A 24226-nucleotide genomic window follows, 5' to 3' on the forward strand; every position below is an offset into this window, starting at 1 on the left:
TATTTTTGATAATACAGATATGGTTATATAAAAAAAAAAAAAGTTTGAGAAACAAGTCCAACTGCTTTCGAAGATGTAGGCAATGAGTGTAGGTACTTTTATTGTTGAAAGGTTTCATTGTTTGTTTGTTACAACACTATAAGCGATAGCAGCTTTTGTACGAAAATTAAAGGAAAGTTTACTATCTAGGAATATAGTAACAATACATACAGGAGTTTTGTAAACCATGAAAGCACTTCGGCTATGTTGAGCAGCTTCACTATCGACTGCTACGTCTTGTCTCTCGATGTATTTCGTCATGCGTCTTTATCTATCTACGGTTTCAGATCTTAGGGCTGAATCTCAAAAGTGACGTGCACTACATACATGCGCGAAAGCACTGCATACCCTATATTTTAATATAACTCTTATAAGAGAATATTTTTTTTTATTTTTCGCCAACTTCCTGCTTTATCCTACCCTGTGCACGCCACTTAATCTTAGTTCAAGCGCCACATTAGTCCTAATAGAAAACTGAGAATAGAACGTTTTGTGACAGAGCTTGTCCGGGGAAGTTCTTCCGCCGTGCTTATTCTTGCCGCCAATGCAAGCAGCATTGCTGTTTCGATCTAAAGGGCGCTTTGGGTCGTTTCTGTTGTAATTACAGGTATATGAGAGGTTGATGGGCACAGGGCGGCTCTTTGTATGAAGTGTTCCTTACGGGCCCTGCGGAGTTCTGCTCTGTTTATTATGGTTTTCCATTTACCATCAAGTGGACTATCAGTTGGCTCTGTCAATGTAAAATAAATCTTAGCTGAAGATCGGCCTCACATGGGGCACCCCCATGGTTATCTTTCTTCTATGACTTTTTTTACAGTAAAGCAATATTTAGCCCGGAGTTGCGATAACAATTGTATTAACAATCTGAACACAATCGCTTTATATAAGTAAGAATACTTTAGTAAACAAATTAATTAAATAAATAATAATAATAAATGAATAATAAATAAATTTACTACGACAATACACACAACACCATCTAGCTGCAAAGTAAGCGTTTCCAGTAGTGGGAATCGAACCCACGGCCTTGGACTCAGAAAGCAGAGTCGCTGCCCACTGCGCCAGTCGGCGGTCGATTAGTAGTAAACCCAGTTCGCGTGGACTGCGCATTTAGTAACAGTGTTAAATTTAGTAAGTAGGCACCTAAAGACCTAACGGTACATGTCTCATTGACGTAGATTCTTCATTAATATTATTAAAACTTGCCAACTTAACTGTAAGCGGTAATGAGATTGTGAAAGATTAATAATTATTTGTTATGCCGTGACTACCTATGCCATGTCTGTGGCCTGAATGAGCATCGCTTTCTATACCGCGACTCAATTGAACGCCATTTGATGCCTTTGCAGTCTGCATAGTCGCCTATAGGTTTTATGGTATAGTTTTCGTTATACTAACGTTTCAAAAAGCAGATGAATTTATTTTGGGGTTAAAATACCGCCTAGATCAGCTCACATTATTGTTTGAAGGTCAAGTAGACACCGCAGGCCGCATTCCCTAAAAAACTGCATAAGAACTGAAACTCTTTAGCTCTCTAAACAAGCGTAAAGTGGAGTAAGTATTATATGCATGTAAATAATAAATTTACATTATCACTTCTCAAACTCACTACTAAAGTTCAAATATACGAATTTCTGTAGTCAACAGCTTCAAGATCGTAGTGCAAAATTCCTATTTAATTTTGCACTACGATCTTGAAGCTGGAGCTTGAAGCTACTCGAAATATCTTTTATTTGGACATGTTGTAGTCATTAGTGCACAGTCATAAATCTTTTAATACAGTGATGTAAATCCTTTACTATCTTATCAAGTTTTGCTATCTGTTTGAATCATGCATGTGTGTGGATTTGACAAATATCTATAGTATTATTATTTTCAGGAAATAAATAAGTGTCTGTATTGATACTTATAATTTTAGTAACAGGTTTTTGAGCAAAAATTTTGAGCCCTGATTCTCCTTTCCACGCTACACCTCATTTTGCTACGGATTGATTTCAGTGCTATAAAAGTGATCTTATCTCATAGACATAGGGCGAGATAATGGTAGATATAATTATCTCGTTCCGCGCATGCTAGCCCTACTGTTACTACAAGGACAGTCTATAGATTACCAAATTCCTCTTATTTTTTTGTCCGGCCCAGTTTGGATTAGTCCACTAACCACTAGACCAACTCCACACGCCTTTTTTAACATTATGGAGAACTCTTAGGTATGCACGTTTCCTTACGATGTTTTCCTTCACCGTTAAAACAAGTTTAAATTGCTTAAAACGCACATTACTTAAAAAAGTTGGGATTCAAACTGGGCTAAAGTGAAGCCGAAATCCTAACCACTAGGCTGTCACCGCTGCTGCATTGATTATAATATAGAAAGTATATGATTTTTTATTATTATACTCTATATTTTCTTTATTAGTTTTTCTATAATAAAATTAAATGTTTCTGCCGGGCGTACCGTGACAGCATACATTTTTTCACATCGTCACAAAATGTAGGGGAGCCTTATAAATAAGTGATATGTATATTTCGCCCACTATGTCCTACTGTAATGAAGATAAATATGTTATGGTTAGGTTTATCATACCATAAAAGTCATTGTACTCACAAATGAAAGTTGGGCAATGTCTGATAAATTATTAAAATTAGGTCTCAATGCGAAAATGGTAATTGGCTTTTAGTATTACATATCTAATCGTAATCTTATTGCGTTACCAAACGTACGTAAAAATACTACGCACTACAACTGGGTGAGTGCGTAGTATTTTGGCATACTAAAATCTGTTATATCTGTCAGCTGTTACAACGGTAAGCGCAGCGTGGAACGACCTTCAGGTTTCAGCCCTATGGGCTCGAATACCTCAAGAAGGTGTAGGAAAGTTATTGATGGTCTTGCAGTCTTGGTCTTGTTCATGAATGTATGAAAACATCGCACGTGTCCACCCACACCGGAAAGCGGTGCTTATATTTACGACTTTAAGATGCGCGAGTCTTTGTGTGCGCCAAATTGTAGCAGAAGAAACATAAATAAGTTGCAGCATTGGCCTTATTGGCGCGCGCACTTTTATAGGATATCTCATTTTGAGAGGATGTACACAGGCTGTTGATTATATGAAAACTGTTGATCCATGTGTTTGGATACTTGCGCAACGTACACAATAGTTTAGCTAATTCAGCTCTGGTGAGAAGGGGTTTAGTAAATCTACTTATAATTTATTTATATTCTCCATGCTCCATGAAGTTAATTTAATTTAGGATACCCAATACATTTTGTCATTATTTTTTACACGCACTTTTATCATTTGCCTCTAGGTATTATTTTTTTCACCGCAAATCATTTTCAACTCTACGTCAAGGTCGAAGTCCTCTGTTAAGTTTTGGAAACAATACGTAACGGTCTTTTTCCTATGACTCAACATAAACAATTGTGTCCATTCATTGCCTACTCAAAGAAAAATACAAAACATTTTCAGAAACTAGCCGTCAATTATCCTAAGTTATTATGAATCAATGTTTACATGAATGCTTTTTAAGTCGACAATTATTGTGATTCTAAATGACGAAGGAAACAAAAATGGGATCCATTTTTAATCTTTTGTACAACTGTTTCGTGATTAAGAACAAAGAAGTCACATTACCTGGCAGATTATCATCTGTATTTATTAATAAAGCTGAAAAGATTATTTTGTTTACTTGCTCGAACACGGTAATCTCAGGAACAAAGTCGGGTTTTGAAATATCGGTTTTGAATGTTTGAAGTTTGAAGAATTGGAAATGCCGTAGTCCACCACGCTAGGAAAGTTGGTATAGGTTGGTATATCCAACACTTCTTTAAGAACACAATTGAGAACTCTCGGTTTCCTCATTATGTTGTCCTTCACCGTTAAACAAGTGATATTTATTGTTTAAAACGCACATAACCCCGAAACAGTCCACTGCTGCACTAACATACCGGTTTGTCCATAATAACCACACTGGATTCGGAATCGCACTATGGTAGTAGTACTAAAGACGCGGCTGCCCAATTTCTCCATCACATTTATTCCATTATTTGCCTCGAAAGTCACCCGATGGAATAGTAGGGTTGGTGGCAACTGTCTTCTTATATTTATATCACCACTCGAAAAATTGAAGTCGGTCCCCCGAAAGCAGAAGCTCAAAGTATTAACGAGACTATCCCCGGTTTTATAGTAACGTAGAAGTTTTGATTTAACTGCCTCGTTGGTCTAGTGCTTTACAGTACTAGCGGTTTAGCATGCAACTACAGACAAGGTCCTGGGTTTGAATTCCGGATCGGATCGGGGGAAAAATTGTTAGGTATCGTGCTTTTTGTGTTAAAGATTGTCAGTACCCAACCTGCATTGGAACAGTGTGTTGGTTTATGCTCTAAAACCGTCATTCCTAAGGAAAGGAAGCCTATGCCTAGCAGCGGGACGTTAATAGGTAGTAGATGATGATGATGATGATCAAGCTTTGATCAAATGATCATTAAATCAACCACTCCCAAAATGAGAAGGATTTAGACCGTAGTTGACCACTTTGGCCCAGTGCGGACTCTACACACCTTTGAGAACATTATGTAGAACTATTAGGCCCCCCGAAAGTTAAGCCGAAGATCTAACCACTCTGCTATATCCGCTTCATGAAGTTTTTGCATATATTGACTGTATTTTCAGTACTCAACCTGACACTGATCGACTTGCCGGGTCTGACGAAGGTGCCAATCGGCGACCAGCCGGTAGACATTGAGCAGCAGATCAAAAACATGATTTTCCAGTTCATAAGGCGCGAGTCATGCCTAATTCTCGCCGTGACCCCAGCGAACACCGATTTAGCGAACAGCGATGCACTGAAACTTGCCAAAGAAGTTGACCCTCAAGGTAGGTGGATCACTCAACAAAAAATCACCAAGCCCTATCTGCCGTACGTACGAAGGATCCTAATTAAATAAATTCTTTTTAGGTTTAAATATTTCATTAACTTATAAGATAGTTATAAGCTAGTTTAAAAAATCATAAACCTAACCCTCAGAAATATATTTAGACAGATCATTTTCATACTATATTGACGATGGTTGATAGATGTAGGAACTCGTACTAGTCACTGTGTTCAGTTGCGGACTTGCAGATCCAACATTGTTTATAGGACGTCACGAATTATATAGTATATAGTATGTATTTATAAGATAGTAGAATTAGATAGAGTTGTGTTATTCCTAGGGTTGGATATTAAATGGGCATGCTAATGGGTTAATTCTCCACTTGTAAGGTTTCTTTATACGTGGTGCACGTGTATTCCTCCGATGGAAAATAACTGAATGTTTTATAAGATGGAACGCTACTATTTAGATGATTAAGGCTAAACATATATATGACTAGCTGTTGCCCGCGACTTCGTCTGCGTTTGATTTTGTTTTTAAAGTATTCAGTATCGCTAATCTTAAAATGAGTATAGTAGTATATATATATAACACCACTGCTGCCAATTAATTATAGACAAATAATTTGAAATAAAATAAAATTGCGACTATAATTAAAGATCTAAGCTATCCTATCTCTTAAGTTGGACCAGACTGCTCACGTTGTACCAATTTAATTTTAAATCGGTTAAGTAGTTTAGGAGTCCATCGCGGACAAACATCGTGACAGGAGATTTATATATATTAAGATATATAAGTAGGTACTATGAATAGTGTTAAAAGAGAGAGAGAAATTTATTTTTATATGTTCAAACTCCTGGTACCAGTTATTTAATGAAGAAGATTATATAGAATGATCATCATAACATCGGTACGACCCAAGGTTAACGCAGGTGAAATTGCAGTGCGCAATTATGGTGCGTGTATTTAATTATTAAATTATGTAATGTAGTATTACGATCACCTCACGATAATAGAAAATATAATATGTATGAACACTACATAGGTGCTTGTGCTAGGTACTTGTATAAATCTGGTAATGCTTGCCTACATTAACAGATTTATTAAATTTGATTTATTTGTTGCTACAGCAAATACTTATTTCTTGAAATGCAGTCTACATCTTCTCTAACGCCAGGCGCAAGTAATCAATCTATTCCAAAACTACAGATGTCAGATTCAATTTAGTAATGTTATCTTTATAAACAGGGAAGAATAGGAAAAGGGTAGCACTACTAAATTCAATTTAAAATTAGATTGATTGTTTCTTGCGATAGTTCCTAGACTGCTTAAATCATGATAATTTATTAATGAGACTTAGTATAAATAATTAATTGGAATACTTGACCTCTATGGCAGGAAAGTCCGTATATCAGGGGTCAACCAGCACCTTTATATATAAAAGGAGATTAAAATTTGACATTCTTAGTTCCAACGATTCTTAGCCTAGCCACATTAGAAAATTAGCAGATACAAAAGACAACGAATTATACAAACTGTGTTAACCATGAATAAGTCTTATTGATTTGTAGGTCTACGTACCATCGGTGTAATCACTAAGTTGGATCTCATGGACGATGGTACTGATGCTCGGGATGTCCTCGAGAACAAGTTGCTGCCTCTGAGGCGTGGATACATCGGCGTCGTGAACCGCTCACAGAAGGACATAGACGGTCGAAAGGACATTTCTGCCGCGCTTGCTGCTGAAAGGAAGTTCTTTCTTAGGTAATTTTTTTATTTTTTATATATGAGCCAGAATTGAATTTGAGCTGAAATTGAATTCAATTGCCTTCCCTTAAAGTATCGCAGTTAAACAGGACTTGACGTTGGAAACTAATCTTAGCAGCAGCTATGAAATTTTTTACGCCGTGGCGGATTTTGGTTACCTAATTCGCTTTCAAAAAATTTCCCTACTTTTATAAAGACACTAAGGCGTGAGGGAAGGAAGTATATGGTTTTTGTTCTACACGGTAGGTAGTAAATAAATCCTAAGGTACTCAAATTGCCGTAAATATCTTATTACACAATTCATTTTCAAACTAAATCCCTATTTTTAAAAACACTAATGCGTAAGGGAAGAAAGTATATGGCTTCTGTTTTACACGCTAGGTAGTAAATATTTAATAGCCCTTTATGGGGCACCTGTTTGGTCGCAAAGTCTATTAAGAGTAAAGCGACTCAGAGCGAAGCTCAACAGCATGCAACGCAAGATCGCCATTAGGGTTGCGAGAGGATATCGCACAATATCCTTTGAGGCGGCTACCATTTTGGCCCGCTGTCTGCCTTTTGACATATTGGCGGAGGTGGACGCCAATATATATGAAAGAAGAAGAGAAATGGACGTAGAACCCGAAGCGCTGAGGCAACTAGCGCACCGACAAGCCCTTATTCTTTGGCGTACGCGTCTTGAAGAGGAGAAAAACGTACGCCAACGCGCTGTTGGTGCCATACTACCAAACCTCGAGGCCTGGTTGTCAAGGAAAAGTGGAAGTGTAACCTTTAGACTGACTCAGGTACTCACCGGGCATGGTTGTTTCGGGGAGTACTTGTGTCGGATTGGTCGTGAGGCGACACCAAAATGCCACCATTGCGGAGGAGACCGGGACACCGCGCAGCATACACTCGAAGAGTGCCCGGCCTGGGACCAGGAGCGCCATCTACTGATCAGCCACGTTGGAAGAGATCTTTCTCCTGCAGCAGTGATAGCAGCAATGCTCGCGGAGGATAGAGCGTGGAAGGCGGTAGTCTCCTTCTGCGAAACTGTACTAGTCAAGAAGGAGGCTGCTGAGCGAGATCGAGAGCGAGCCAATCCTGCTCGTAGAAGACAGCGCCCTACAGGTAATCGGGAATCATAAATCTTCCCGGGACGAGCTATAAGCGTTGTGCAAGGGAGGCACCGGTGCGTTCCTAGGAGATCCCGGAGCCTCCCATTATGTACTGAGGCTGGCAACCGAGGGGGTTTTAGTGGGTAGAAATCCCACATAACCCAAATTCTCCCACAGAGAATTGGGCATCTTTTGAGAAGATTTCCCCCCCGTCAACAAAAAAAAAAAAAAAAAGAAAAAGGTAGTAAATATTTAAATCCAAAAGTATACAATCAAATTGTATCATAAGGTAGTCTTGTTAAGGGATAAATAGTGAGAAAGATAATACAGCTAGGTAGATAGATAAAATCTTCATTGAGATTGAAAAACAAAAAATATATATATATATAAAACGTGCAAAGGCAGAATAACAGCTAATAGCTTAAGAGTAACTTCAAAAAATATGTTCTTTTAAAATTGCGTTCTAGTAGATATAGAGTGACTTGTGATTATAATAAAATCATGTGATGTTTATAAGCAGGAAGGACGCATCTCGTTATGCGGCATACCAATAATTGAATGCATCGTTAATACAGCCATTATTTTATTCGCAAATAGGTATATGCAGTCGCAGAGTATCTACAGAATTTGTCGTATTTGCCCTGTATACTTATTCGATTCATACAAATAAGGCGTGCTTAGAAGAACAATTTGCATTAAACAGATTTGTAGTTATCATTGTTATCATTGTAGCCAATAATATGAAGCAGAATATGATCATAATATCGAGCTATGAGCGTTACCGACAAAACACAAATTTTACAGAAGAAGGTTTATATTTGTGCCCGCGTTCTTCGTTCGCGTTTATTACGGTTTTTTTTACAAATCCTGTAGGAACTGATTGTTTTCTTGAAATAAAAAGTGGCCTATGTTACTCTGTGTCCTTTTAACTATATGCCAAAAAGTTGATTACTTGTTAAGCTTAGGATGTGAATGTAGGATAAACAAAAAAACATACTTTGCATTTGTAATATTGGGAAGAATCTTTACAGAACTAAGTGTTGGTAAACTGCAATGTAATCATCATCTCTACGATCGATTGACGTCCACAGCTGGACATAGGTCTCTTGTAGGGAGCTTGAAAATCCACGGCTAACATAATTCTACTATAAAACTTCAATATTACAGCATATTTAAAAAAAAATATTGAAAAAAGAACTCAAAGTTTTGCCGTTTTTGGCGTTAATGGCTCGATGTGCTCTAAGATGAGATGCCGTGTTATTTAAAATGTAAACGTTTGTGACATTCGAACTTGTAACCCCATGATGTTATGCATCTGAAATCGCGAGAAGGAGTTCTTTCCTCTTTGTGGTTCTTGGTAGGTACTTAGGCAATCTATATGCTATTATGTGACGCGAATACACATTACTTACGTTTCCAATGTATTAAAATAGGCTGACGTGTGGTGCTGATTGATTGGACCAGCGTCTTTTTAAATTAAAATTTTCATCTCGGTTCATCGTTTGTGTATGAATAGAATTCGGGTCGGCTCTATTTACTTAATAAATAAATACTAATTTGGAAAAAAGTAACTACTGAGTTTCTTGCCGGCTCCTTAACGGGAGAATCTGCCTGCCGAACCGGTAATAGAGTCACTACAAACAGAAATACATTACGTTTCAAAAGTGCTCATATCTGGCCTCCTTGAAATAAATGAAATTAGAATTTTTTTGAATTTTTGAATACTATTTCAGCCACCCCTCCTACCGGCATCTTGCGGATCGGCTGGGCACACCTTACTTGCAGCGAGTGCTGAATCAACAGCTGACCAATCACATTCGAGACACACTGCCCGGCCTACGGGACAAGCTTCAGAAGCAACTGCTAACACTCGAGAAGGATGTGGACCAATACAAGCACTTCAGACCCGACGACCCGTCTATTAAGACCAAGGCTATGTTACAGTAAGTGCTTCAACATTTAATTAATACTTATTGTATTCCAAGCGTAGCTCGAGTCGGATATTAATAGCAATTCCTGTGGGAACTTAGTTTACAAAATTGAAAATAAACAATTCTATAAAGAAATTCAAGGTTATTTAAATATGTCTAATCTGTGTCCATCTAGTATGTTTCCAGTTTAGTGAACAGTAGCATACGGAAGCTGATTCTATAGACTTCATCATCACTTCATATATGAAACAACCCATTGCCGGCCTACACAGGGCACGGGTCTCATCTCACAATGAGATGGGTTTAAACAGTAGTCCACAGCTCTGGCCCAGTGCGGATTGGTGGCCCCACACGCCTTTGTGAACATGGCATGGCAGGAAACCTCTCGATGTTTCCCTTCATCGTTGGAGCGAGTTATTTTTTAATTACTTAAAACGCACATAACGAAAAGTTAGAGGTGCATGTTGGAATTCCATAACTTTTAGGCTATCACCGTTTCTTATAATTTTATCTTATATTATCGTAATAGTTCGAGTAACGACTTCGCGCGCATAGTATTCAAGTTAAGCTTGAGTATCTTAGTTTTTTGTTAAAATATACATAAACAATGATTTTCGCGTTTTGAATAGGATGATCCAACAACTGCAAACAGATTTCGAGAGGACCATCGAAGGCTCAGGCTCGGCGCAGATTAATACGAACGAGTTGTCCGGAGGTGCGAAAATCAACAGACTGTTCCACGAAAGGTTCCCCTTCGAAATCGTCAAGATGGAATTCGATGAGAAGGAACTGCGCAGAGAAATCGCATTCGCCATTCGTAACATCCATGGTATCAGAGTGAGTACAATTGTATGCTCTATCGTTGATATTGGCAACTCTAACCCTTTATAATCAATCAATCAATCACTAATATATATATATTTCTTTATTTTTTTATACTAGATAGACTTGCGCTTGACAACTATTATGCCTGATGTAGAGCAATGATGCGGTCTAAGTTGGGGCGCGCTGGCCTAGAAAATATCAAGGGCTTTTCTTCAAATTCAACAATTTTATAAAGCTTGAACGGATACGTTCTGTGCCGCTCGTTTACAACGGTAGTTTGCGAGAATAGGGGGTTATACCAGATCTGCACCATCGTTCTATTTTTTCCTCGTAGTTGCCACTATAGTTTCAGAATTTCATGGCCCTGTGACCTTTCTTATCTTGCACATAGTAACACTTAACCTCTACCAAATATTGAACCTGATGCAGTTGGGAACTTTAAAACTTCTTCCGAATTTCTGGATCACTTAAAATGATTTAAAAAACAACTACTCAATAATTTCTGGTACAACTTGCCAGGTTCATCACAGCGTTTTTTTTTCAGTTCGCGCGATATACTATACGATTTTAAATATTGTAAATTATTTCAGGTGGGTCTCTTCACACCGGATATGGCTTTCGAAGCTATAGTGAAGAAGCAGATCGGTCGGCTAAAGGAACCAAGTCTCAAGTGCGTCGATCTGGTCGTCCAAGAACTTTCGAACGTTGTCCGAGTTTGCACAGAAAGGGTGAGTAAGTTGGATTGAAAACACTGTTTTAAACTCGCGCTATTTCATAAAACAATTCGTTTCCCGTTTAGGGTCTTCCTACTTTATTTACATGTTCTACAAAATGCCTTCAAATTAATTATTAATGTTAATGCAACAAATTAAAATCAATAGTTGAAATTATAAAGCAAGACTTGGTAAACCTCTGAATCACCTGGCAGTAGTTATGCCCGCAGGCAATTCGACCTCAAACTCGGATTTTTTTACGCTCGGGGAGTGGTGTCTTATCGCAGATGAAGAATGAAGAATGCATGCAGAATGCTCATAAATAGCGGACTCGCAAGATAAATTCACTGCATCATGTATTGTACTTCTACTTTCCCATCTCCGTGTTCACCAACCACGTATGGTCATTTATTGAATTTTTCAAGCAAGCTGGCGGTCTCTATCACAAGGTACTTACAGTACGCACTTATAAAGCTGGCCGGACTTAATTTAGACAGATACAGCTGCAGTTTTTCAAATAATTCCCTTAGCCCTGTCCCGTCGCCGGATGCCGTACTATATATACGACGGCCGATTGGCGCAGTTTGCAGCGACCCATTTTCTGAGCCCAAGGCCTCAGAAAATGGGTTCGATTCCCACTACTGCAAAATGTTTGTGTGATGAGCATGAATGTTTTTCAGTGTCTGGGTGTTTATATGTATATTCTAGGTATTTATGTATATTATTCATAAAAATATTCATCAGTCATCTCAGTACCCATAACACAAGCTACGCTTACTTTGGGGCTAGATGGCGATGTGTGTATTGTCGAAGTATATTTATTTATTATTTATATACCTTTTAACGCCCAGTTAAAACCACACCCTTCAAGTTTCGGGATGCGTGCTGTATTTTCATGGTTTTGTCAGATGTCGCGATACCCGAGGCTGCGCGAAGAGACGGAGCGTATTATAATGTCGCACGTGCGTTCTCGTGAGCAGCAGTGCAAGGATCAGCTAATACTGCTCATCGACTGCGAGCTCGCGTACATGAACACCAACCACGAGGATTTTATTGGTTTCGCCAAGTGAGTATTCATATGTTTTTATTACACTACAAGTTGGCCCTTGACTGATATCTCACCTGGTGGTAAGTGATCATGCAGTCTAAGATGGTAGCGGACTAACCTGTTAGGTATTATGGCAGTTATATTAAACCCTTTCCCTAATCGGTTTCTGAGCGACATCGAACCGGAACGCTAAAAAATTAGCGTCACGTCGTTAGAGTGGTAAGCCACGACCGAAGCCTCCCACCGAACCAGAGAAAATTTAGAAATTATAAATTCCCAAATTGCTCCTGCCGCGAGTCGAACCCTGGACCTCCAACTTAACTTAACCACAACTCACCGCTGCGCAAAAGAGGTTGTCAAAAGTATACCACAACATTGACTTATATTATAATAAAGCTAAAATTAATAAATCATGTAGATGGGAATTTACTAATTTGTAACTTAAAGGAAATGTATATTAAAAGAACAAATAGAATGCAATATCCAAAATTGTAAGATTTTGAAGTTGAGCAAGACCAGATACATATAGGACTAATTTAACTCATCATAACTTCTAAAAGGCAGTTTTTGATGTGTCAAATGGCAAACATCATCTACTCGTCTTTGAAAAACATTACGATTATTATTGATACAAAAGTTTCAGAACTCAAATGTTTGAATTTTGGAGTCTTTTTATAGCACCTGACGGTTATTTAAATGATTATCATACAAGAAGCGTTAAACGTTTTTTTATAAGAAAAAAATATACAGTACCATCAATGCAATTTATTAGAATGAAAGTATCCAACAACCCAACCAGTTGTTTATCTGTATTCCGATATTCTTCTCTTCTGAGGTTCTTTCTAGTTTGAAATTACACAAGTCTGACGTAGATTTCGGTGAATTTATAAGCTGTTTTTTTCCTAAAATAGTTAAGTTTACTTTCTTGTCTTTTCTTTTCCAAAAGGACTAAAATAGAAATAATACATAGAATCAGAACTAAAATAGCAATGACATGCATTGTTTTGTATGTTATGGGCTTCATAGGCTGCCAGAAAGATACACAAGCATGCAAGCATACAATGTTCTTTTCGTAATTAAGTAGATTTTATGTTACTAGTGATGGGGGAAGTCGATAAGCTTTGCCAAATAAAAATTAGAAACTGTGGCTCAATTCACTGGTTTTTTTCTGTAGAGACTAATCTCTGGACAATCCAAAAATCATTTCTCTAATATAAAGTGTACCTATCGTTAATGAGATCCCGTGGGTTTTGTATATAAATTATTACGCTAGTACTTATTAAAATGTTAAAATGTAGTGCAACTAAAGTAACGTTTGATTCTTTGCCAGCTGAAACAAGGTTTGGTTGTTCAAGTTATATAATCAATCAAGTCAATAATTAAAATCAGCTTAAAAAAGCCTTAACTATTATGCTATATGACTATCTTTATTAATCAATACTAGTAAGTAGCCATAGCAAGAAAAAAAACCGAAATTAAATATATGAGGCGCTCCTTGACTAACTATCAAAACCATCAATTAATAGAAAAAGGCACAACACACAGTCTACCGGGACATGGGAAAGTGCAGAAAATTTAGATAAGGTTAATTTAAAATATATAAGTTAAGTATAATAGTTAAGAACAAATAACTTCAATTTATTTATTTTAAAGCAATGAATATTTAATTGCTTAAAACGTAGCGTGCCGGGGTTCAAATAAAAAAATTCACATTCAAAAACGTTTTATTCATATAGACCTTCTCAGGCACTTATGAAGATTTCATAAAATTATAATTATTTTTTTTTTACCATAATTGGGAGTTGTTGGTGACAACTACATTCGTTAACTTAAAACTAAATCTAGGAGGGCTCTAAACGTGCCTTGGTCTTTCGAATTCGGTCCCCATGAAAGTAAGCCAAAGTCCTAACCTATCTACCACTGCTTTTTATCTGCAACGTAGAAAGTATCTAAGATATAGTTTTGTTACTTTTTTTATTGCAAGTAAACCCTTCACTGCAATCTCAAAATATGGTAAGTGTCGCAGTCTAAGATGGTAGCGGGCTAATCTGTTTCCACGCGACATATTACAAAAACGCTAAATCGCTTGACGGCACGTATTTTTCGACAGGTTGGTAACTAGCCACAGCCTAAGAGCCTCACACCAGGCCAGACCAGAGAACATTCGGTAATTATGAAATCCCAAATTGCCCGACCGTGGCTCGGACCCGGGACCTCGGACCTCTCAGGGCGCAAACGTTTACAAATTATCGTTAAACCGACATTTCACAGCATTAATAACTTATGAGTGCCGTCTCGAAAATTATTGGAAAATAAGTTTTACAGCCCTCAATAGCACAAGATAATTTAGCTAAACGCTTCACAAGTTTTTCTCAAGTATTATTTCACATTTTTCTTGAAGTATTATGATATCTAAAGGTGTCGATTTTGACTCGGTCCGGGATTCGTTGTTAATAATAGAAACTAACAGAAATTTTATACCCTAACACTAATAATAATAATAATAATCCTTCACACACCACACCTTCAGACAGAGTAGCATAGAATTAGTGTACTCATTGGTCTAACACTATTGAATAAAAATTAAAACATAGTGTTTATTTCCTCATTGATATCAAGTATGAATAATCAGTGGCGTTCCTAGGGTCTTGGATTTGACCAAGCCCAGCACCTACAGGACTAATTTGACGAAGGACTAATTTCACTCATACCCTCTAAATTACCGTTCTTGTTGTGCCAAATGACGAAACGCGAAACGCGATAAAGAAGTTTCTATGCGCTGTTTGCCTAAAATAAAAATAAAAACAATAAAAGCACCTCAATTGTTTCTCTGAAAAAGCTATTGAAGTAATACTAACCAGACTCGTTTGAACCATTCTTTCATTAGAAAAAAAAAATGCAATACCATCTATACAATTTATTAGAATGGGAGCATCCAACAACCCGACGAGTTATACGTACATTAAATTGTCTTCTGTGGTTTTAACTGCCCTGAGAAATGCACAAGTCTGGCGTAGGTATCGGCGAAGTTGAGAGCTGTTTCCTTTTTCAAACAAGTTAATTAAAGAGTTTACCTTTTGTTCGCCAATTAATATTTCTACACACCTAAGCTTGCCATAAACACATTTGCACTATTAGACCTCATTTTTAATGTAATTTAATCGAATTTATAAGAAAACAAACCAGTGAAATGCACTTCTTCGAACTCAAACAAACAATAATAATAAACTCTGTTATAACGCAAATCATAACAAGTGTGAAGTCGCTCGCTAGACATCTGCACGAACTTTAACGCGCATAATGCATTTTAGGTCCATGCTATATCATTAAATAATTTAGATTGTGTGTGGCTACATTAACATTTCTATGAGTGAAATAAGCAAAAAAAGGCCCTTATAAGCCCGATGAGTGTAAGCGAGACAAGGCGAGAGACCTTGGTACACGATCGTGTTGTTTCGGCGCGGCGCTTAATGTCGTTCTATCGCGTTCGGCCGTTTGCTAGCACACAGATGATAGTAACATATTAAATCGATGCCACAGAGTCTACCTGCCAGAGTACGTAGTGCTATACAATACTCTTTGTTCCAACATTATTGAGCATACGTTATCACATTGTGTTCGTTTCCTCATTGCTATCAAGTGTGAATTATTTTATGATTTGCATTTCGAATTAAGTAGTCGAGCCAAATTTAAGAGATATTTTTGTTACGCAAGCCCGGCTTTTCGGCTTCTAGGCTCCTATTGTAGTAACGCCAACGTGAATAATTGTATTAATTGCATTTTGAAATAGTCGGGCAAAATTTTAAAGATATTTATTTTATGCAAACCTGGCTTTCAGGCTTCTACTGTAGTACTGCCACTGGTTCAGGTATGATTAATTACCAGTTTATAATTACCAGTTATATTACCAGGTATATAATTAATTATCAGTTTATCAAGGAAAATATATTTGTCTGGTAGTAAAAACCATATTCCGCTGCGCTAAAATGTATGCTTTTATTTACAGTGCTCAGAACCAATCGGAGAATGCAGCTAAATCGGGCCAGCGTTCACTCGGTAACCAGGTTATCAGGAAGGGATACATGTGCATACACAACCTAGGAATAATGAAAGGTATTTTATTTTTAATCAACTTAAAACAATAAATTTATACTATTGATATTTATATAACTTTATTTCTTTAAACCATAGTATAATAACGTCAAAACTGATGCTGTAACCTGGTCATTCTGGATTTGAACCTGCACTGCGAATGCGTTTTCAAATATCGAAACGCTGGAACGTCTAAGTCAAGTCGAAATTATCATGGTTCTATTAAAACGCAGAGCCAGAACTTTAAAAATATAATAAAAATCAGTACTGCAGATTTTGCGAAACGATAACATACAAAAGCGGACCTTACATTTTGCTAAGGCCGTAACTCAGAGAAACTGCAATGTGTTGTGGCTTTGAAGGATTATATTTTATCCGCCTTTTAAATAAACCCACGTTAAAATTAAAAAATTAATATTTAAAAAAGATATACGGAAACACCATAAGGAAGCTGCATATTCATGGAAAAAAGTTATTTTAGTAGGTTTATAGTCGTAAAAATGTAATAGGCCCGTTTTGACATTTGTGCAAGACCATAGAATGTAACTTGGAACGAAACTAAAAGAAACATTAAAATAAAAATAAATTACATACGGTGTTATAAAAAATACGTAATTTTTTTGGGACGTTAAAAATTAATTAAAATTATTAATTAATATATTACATTTAAATTACACTGTGCAGCAGTGTAATTTATATTAATTAATTACACCGCGAACTTAGTTACATCGCGAATACTTCGCTAGTAGTCACGGATAACAAGTTAGGATCTTAATGTTCGTAGTAGGAATATATTCCTAGTTATGGACATGCGTAAAGTAGCGCCTCGAATATTTATTAGGTGGTTCCCGAGACTACTGGTTCGTTCTGACATCGGAGAGCATTTCGTGGTTCAAGGACGAAGAGGAGCGTGAGAAGAAATATATGTTGCCCCTTGATGGACTCAAGCTGCGTGACCTTGAGCAGGGCTTTATGTCGCGTCGCCACATGTTTGCGCTTTTCAATCCAGAGGGACGAAACGTGTATAAGGTACCTAACAATAATTTTTTGCGCTTTAAAACGTCACCTGCCGACCGTCGAACATGTCAGATTTTTTCTTATAATATTTTCAATTTTTATACAAGAAAAACCAGTAGTTTACAATAAAAATACTAATCATACGTTCATTCTTATGGTTCTAATGCAGACCGTGTTTGGTTTTACCATTAATATCTAAACACAACTTAAAACCTTCATTAGAATGTTAGTTAGGGACTAAATATGCTGCGTTCTAACGCATCGCAGATAAGTCAGTCAAGCGTAAGTGATATTTCCTTATCAGTATATTTCCCTTAAGCCTTTTATATTGTTTGCGTGTATTAGTTCGGCGTGACATAGCATTTCCTATGTCACGCCCAACGAACACACGCAATTTTTGGGTATGCCAAGCCCGAGGAGTCATCTTCATGACATTGACATAGATTAGTTCTCACAGAGTAAAAGGATAGTCAGAGTAGAAAGCGCAATGGTCCGGCGCTCCGTTACTGGCCTCAGGAGTAAGTAAGTGACCATAACTTCTATACACACTGTCTGGGTTGGTGTCGGCAATTATCACAAGATCAAAGGCGCGGAATTTATACAATATGTTATTTTTCTATCCTGACAAAGCATTTATTTTATTAAAAACTCTGCATAATTAACATTTTGCATGATTGTGTTTGTAAACTGTCAGAAAATGTGTCTATAAACGGGATGTTTTACTCTTTAAATATTGTTTTTAATTTTCTTCATATTAAATTTGGTGCTAAATAAACCTAATAACAATCAAGAGATTTTCAATCGTCATTATTGGGTATAGAATATAAATCCTAATAAAGAAAAGTCTGATAGTCAAGATCTTATGTATATAAACTGTTATTTATAGAATTTTACTTGGACACATACTTTAGCAGGTAAATATATAATTCAAAAATCGATCACGCCGGTTAGGGAAAGGAGTTTAGTTCTAAGAGTAAGGTACCCGCTCTGCATTTATTATGCTTTACTATAGGATTTCGATACGTCCCACGTTTCGTAACCTCGTACGTTAACGCAGGTGAAGCCGCGGGAAACAGCTAGTAATATTATCAGTGTTATTATATTATGAATATTCTTATTTGGTTCTAGGATTATAAGCAGCTTGAGTTGTCTTGCGAGAACCAAGACGACGTTGATTCTTGGAAAGCGTCCTTCCTCAGAGCCGGCGTATATCCGGAAAAAACTTCTGAAGCGGCGAACGGTGATGAGGTCTGTATATTTTCAGTGTTTCCTTATTTTCTTTTGCCTGTTTTTATTTTCTTTCTTCTTTACCCTTTATACATTCTTTGTTTTTGTTTCATCCTTGTAAATTCTTTAGCGTGTCTAAGCAGTGTATTGCTTTATAATACCGAAAATAGTATGGAGTTTATATTATATCTTTATATACTTATAAATTTATTATACAATGTTATTATGTAAGTACAGTGTGTTCAGTTATCCAATGATTTGTTGTTTTGCCATGCGATACAGAGCGAGGGAAATGAGGTTTGTCGAAACAGGCTTTTTTGGTTCTACATGTTCACATGAATCACATTCTCATATTTAATATTATTAGTATCATAGCGATGATTCCGAAAGTGAATTTCAAGAATATTCTTTAAATAATAAGTCATTTACTGTTATAGTATAAAAAAAAGCTATATGAACTCGTTTTTCTTGAAATACATTAACGTTCAATTAAAATGTAGCATGAGGCATGTAGTTCACTTATTAATAAATAAAGGTTTGGAACTTGGTGTGTAGTAATTTTCACGCTAAACTGTGTGTTCACTAATTCGCATTAACAGAGTCTACACGCAAATAACACTGTACTCAATATGTAACTATAAAACACACATATAATAAAAAGCTTGAAATAATTATAGTGAACTAATTTATTTTCACGTCTTTTATTATGCCTTTACAGCTAAACCCAATAAAATAAGCTCAATATTGTGTTTTAGGGTAGCTAAGTTAAACACATATTCAATTTAAAAATGTTTTAGTTGCACCAAAATCCTAGAAACCCGATTGAGAAGATAATTTGTGTAACAAAAAATTGAGATCTTATCGAAAAAGTTTTTTTATTAAATCGCTCTTTAATATTATACCGGGATGACCATACAACAAACATACAAAACTTTATTAACATTCATTGTTAGATGGCTTTCGTAGATCAAACAATGTGGTTTGTAAAGAAACGTTAATTCGTTAAAGACCTTTACATCCCAAACCTGCATGTAGTTTTGATTTTTTTTTTACCGTTTTGTTTTTTATGTATTATGTTTCTTTATTTTTTAGTTATTTCCGCTTTTCCCGGTATTGGGTGGAAATAAAAGTGTAAGTCAAAAAGCATTATGAACCTTGTGTGCTGCTTAACGCTTTTCTGTATACAGAACCCTTATAATTTGTATATAGAAAATGCGATTTGAGTATTTGTAGACCTGACCTATGGGTTTGGGTTATTCACATTGCATGTTTTTCTCGATAATATTGATTACTAAGGCATAACAACTTGGTTTTGGTTTACTTGCAAAAAACACTTAGCGAGGTCTTCTTCCTTAGAAGTATTTTTTTAACATTTGGACATGGTGAGTAAAATTTAGCAACTACAGTAGGTGATTATTATTGTGTTTTTTATTGCTATTTTTTAGGCGACTACTATATGTGTAACGAGTATATTAAAATGAGTCAACTTCTTACTACGATAATAGTTGAGCATACCGGCGAGGAGGTAAAGCCGACCATAGTTGTCGCGGGCAGAGGTCGTCTGCTGTTGAGGGCGACTCCTCCGCATCGCACACTGCAGAGCTGACGAGTAGACTCTTTATACAAAGGGATTTTTTTATAATCGAACTTGAATAACTCCTTTAATTTGTCCGATCTACAGTTATTCTAAGAAATGTTGAAAAGAACTAAGTTTACTACAGTTATACGAAATTCGGCAGTATCAAATTATGTACCTACTCGAATATATTTTCTGCTGCAAGAACCGATCGTAATTGATTTAATTTATAGCGCCGCCGCAATGCGTCGCTCACACTCGATATAAGATGCTTCTTTATACCAAACTAATAATTCAATTTTCAAATATTTTTTTGCTTATTTTTTTAAACAATAAATCGCAGGCAATGGACAGATTAATTGGGTCATGTCGCTGGTAAAGTCACCGTATATACTCTTTACACATATGCTACTACTAATGAAATTTTTACAGTGCAATTTGCATGCCGGTTTCAATGATCAATTAGAGATGAATATTTAATATTATTATGCTATAGTACCAACTAAGGTCAATAATTTAACCGACTTTATTAATTCACGATAGATTTCTAGAACTACTTTTGCGCTAGACGCTTTCAAACATTATAATTTGTAATTAACAAATATACGACTGCATTTACACAAAATACAGATTTTACTATAAGCTGACTATAAAGTTTAAGTCACGTCACGTAAAAAGAGCGCCGATAGTTTTACAGTGGTCGAATAATTATTTAAATTATTTTATAATATTATCCATTATGCTGGTCGACGCTAAGTACTTTTTTTATGGGACACCTACTTGCTGAATAATTGAAAAAGGAATTTGAAAAAGTGAATGTCTTACTTTTGGGTATATCAATATATTATGAATTTCTCCTTGGCTAGATCAAAGTCATTCGTTGTAATACTTAACTTAGCTTAAAGTTATCCGATAGCAGTAAACATGTAAATGTTACTCTCAGAATATAGAACTAACTTTTAACAAATACCGTTGGCAATTTTACAGCAAAATATTAAATTTGAGTGAGCGTTACATATGACAATTGTTTAAGGGATTTTTATTCATTTTAACCATAAATAGGTAGCATGGTTTCGTACGGTTTTAACAATATTTAATCTAGCCAGTATGATTGAAAACGCGTTATTTATACCATAGCCTTTAACGGACGTGCGCGTTCCTGTAACGCTTAGACAGTTATATGCAATGCAGAGCAGCTATCGAGTACATTATCTATTATTTAGTCATCCTAGTGACATTAATTAACAGATTGTCTATTAAGCATTAACACAAACTAGGGATTTAAAAGATAGCTTCGGACTACCGAGAACTTGAAATAATATTTTACAGACTTAGTTAGTAACGCTTGCTACCGACAAGGTAAGAAAGAAAGAAGAAACATTAAAATATTTTCACTTATAAACTATGACATCACAATTATTTACAATACTTTAGCGTAAGGGGACTCCTTAGACGTTTCCGGTAGTTGAGCACTTAACACAAATGCTCAATAACAAAAGCAGCATGATTTTCATGCGTGGCATAGTAGAATTGCCACGCAACTGAATAAAAGGTTGTTGTTCATGCCCTACCAAACAAAAACATTCAAAGCTAGTTTTCAGCTGGAACCTCAATCCAAGTGAAGCCACGGAAATAAAAGTCTATTAAAATATTGTAAGCAAAGATTCCATTTATTATAATGACTTACACGCACATCCTTTCGAAACTCTAACAGAAAGATTGCTGCAGTCAGCGGTATGATTTTCATCGTGGCAAAAAGACTATCGCCAGTATTCTATCCTTCACATTTTTAGTAGTAGGCACACGATACAGTAAATAACATCGCCTCTCGTTTGTCAGCACATCTTTCCAATGCGTCGTCAAGTGACACAGAACTTAACCAAAGCTTCCACAAAAACAAAATTATTAGAACATTATTTAATGGCAGGTATTATCGCTTGATTTGCGCTAACCATTTCATGTAAACGTTTATAAAGTGCTGGCCACTGCTTTGTATAGGAACGCGCATGTCCGCCAAACCTTGATATCAATATTCTCGTTCAGAGTATTAATGTGACACTACTTTGTTTCCAGAGCTCAGATACGTCAGCCACCAGCAGTATGGACCCTCAGTTGGAGCGACAAGTGGAGACCATCCGAAACCTGGTTGACTCTTACATGCGCATCGTGACCAAGACCACTCGTGATCTCGTGCCGAAGACTATTATGATGATGATCATCAACAATGCCAAAGATTTTATCAACGGAGAGCTTCTGGCTCATTTGTACGCATCTGGAGATCAGGTGACTATAAATTATAAACATGTTGAATATTTTTGTAAGACAGAATCAATTTTATTAGTGAAACTACCACAATTTTAATGAAATTTTACTTATGCGAGTAATCCCTGTTGCTTATTTTTCGCATGATGATTCTCAGGGTGTGTAAGAACTGAATTTTAATTTGAACAATGTTCATGTTCATTAGTACAATATTCTTACGAAATTAGTAATGTTACCTCTAATTAAACTTATGTGATGGTCAAAAACCGTTGAGCTGTAAACAAGTCAAAAAGTTACTGGTTCCTAAGAAATCAATCTACTTGTTCAACAGTCGCAAATGATGGAGGAATCGCCTGAGGAGGCTCTCAAGCGCGAGGAAATGCTGCGTATGTACCACGCCTGCAAAGAGTCGTTGCGGATCATTGGTGACGTTTCAATAGCTACAGTCACGACGCCCGTACCGCCACCCGTCAAGAATGACTGGCTCGAGAGCCGCCTCGACTCGAACCCGCGCCTCTCGCCTCCCTCGCCTGGAGGACCACGACGAGCTGCGCCCGCGCAACAAGGTACGAAACATAAAGTCTGTTTTACTCAGCACATAAGCCACGAAATCATAGTATGATTATCTACGATTTTCAGTCGAGTGGATACATCAAATGGTGCCAGTAGCGTCGCGTCTTTTTTGTTTGTTTGTAATAAATGGTATGATGTTTAGGTTATGTTAGTGTCACACTTGCGTAGTCATGTAATACACGAAGCCCGCCGCTTGCCAGCAAATATCTTAATGCCGCACTGTTGAAAATTCATCTCATCAACAGTATTGACGAAGAACAAACTCCTGTACCATATGTACAATTACTTTCTTTATGGACATACATAATTGAAACTGTATTATGACAGGTGCACGCCCACATATAATTTTGGACGACAATACCAAATTTTTGATTGCAAAATTAAGGTTTTCGTAAGTTTAAGCACCGGCCAGTGCTGGAATAAGGGCAGAATAAAAAAATATTGTGTTTTCTATGATTAGAATCATATTTAGGCCTAACGCGATATGGTGTCTAGTGTTCAGAATTCTAGACGCTTAATATTTTTTCTGTTTTGTTGTATGGCATTGTTTTATGTGAACACAGGTTCGCTAGGGCAGAGAGGGGCTCCCCCAGTGCCCGGCGGTGGGGCAGGTAGGCCTGCGCCGCCGCTGCCGTCGCGGCCAGGTGGCTCCGCCCCTCCCCCGCCCGGCGGTCGCCCCGTGCCCTCGCAGGGCCTCCCCGCCCCGCTCATACCCACGTGAGTACGCCACACTACACAGTCGCAGCCACGAAAGATAACACAGATGAACATCGATCAACTAATACTAAGATACAACATCGACGCGTTAGAGAAGGCAACAGAGAGTATATTGCTTCAAAACATGATGATCGCAATGCGACGTGTTTTAATGCTCATCATCATCATGGTATCAACCGATGGACGCCCACTGCTGGACATAATACTTTTGTGGGCAATTCGTCGGCTCCCTGCGACTTGTTTGATGTCGTCTGTCAACTTCGTGGCTAATCAACGCTGCGCTTTCCGGTGCGGTGTCGCAATTTCAGCGCCTGGGTAACCCAGTCATGTAGAACTTGTATTAGAAAATTGAGATGTAAACTTAAGCAATTTCTTTTTTAGTAGATATTTTTGTAAAATATCTATAGCCACGGTTGCGTGTGCTTGTATGGATGCATTATGTGCATCTAGTGTAGATAATCGTGTG

The 24226-nt window shown here is 37.1% G+C and overlaps 1 protein-coding gene across 6 annotated transcripts in view; it reads left to right on the plus strand.

The window, feature by feature from the left end:
* LOC120623303 (dynamin) overlaps positions 1-24226 on the plus strand; it is a 48175-nt gene that overhangs the window by 11398 nt on the left and 12551 nt on the right. For 4 of the 6 annotated variants that reach the window (XM_039889257.1, XM_039889256.1, XM_039889260.1 and 1 more), the window contains exons 4-16: positions 4713-4916; positions 6487-6679; positions 9513-9722; positions 10340-10547; positions 11126-11263; positions 12157-12314; positions 16303-16409; positions 17230-17417; positions 18534-18653; positions 18915-18929; positions 22282-22491; positions 22802-23036; positions 23607-23760. In XM_039889257.1, coding sequence (XP_039745191.1) covers positions 4713-4916; positions 6487-6679; positions 9513-9722; positions 10340-10547; positions 11126-11263; positions 12157-12314; positions 16303-16409; positions 17230-17417; positions 18534-18653; positions 18915-18929; positions 22282-22491; positions 22802-23036; positions 23607-23760 — 2140 coding nt within the window. The remainder of the gene's footprint in view (positions 1-4712; positions 4917-6486; positions 6680-9512; positions 9723-10339; positions 10548-11125; positions 11264-12156; positions 12315-16302; positions 16410-17229; positions 17418-18533; positions 18654-18914; positions 18930-22281; positions 22492-22801; positions 23037-23606; positions 23761-24226) is intronic. The other 2 variants (XM_039889258.1, XM_039889259.1) reach the window with 1 other exon arrangement.

The sequence above is a fragment of the Pararge aegeria genome, chromosome 4 (genome assembly GCF_905163445.1).
Source record: "Pararge aegeria chromosome 4, ilParAegt1.1, whole genome shotgun sequence".
NCBI classification, from domain to species: Eukaryota; Metazoa; Arthropoda; class Insecta; order Lepidoptera; family Nymphalidae; genus Pararge; species Pararge aegeria.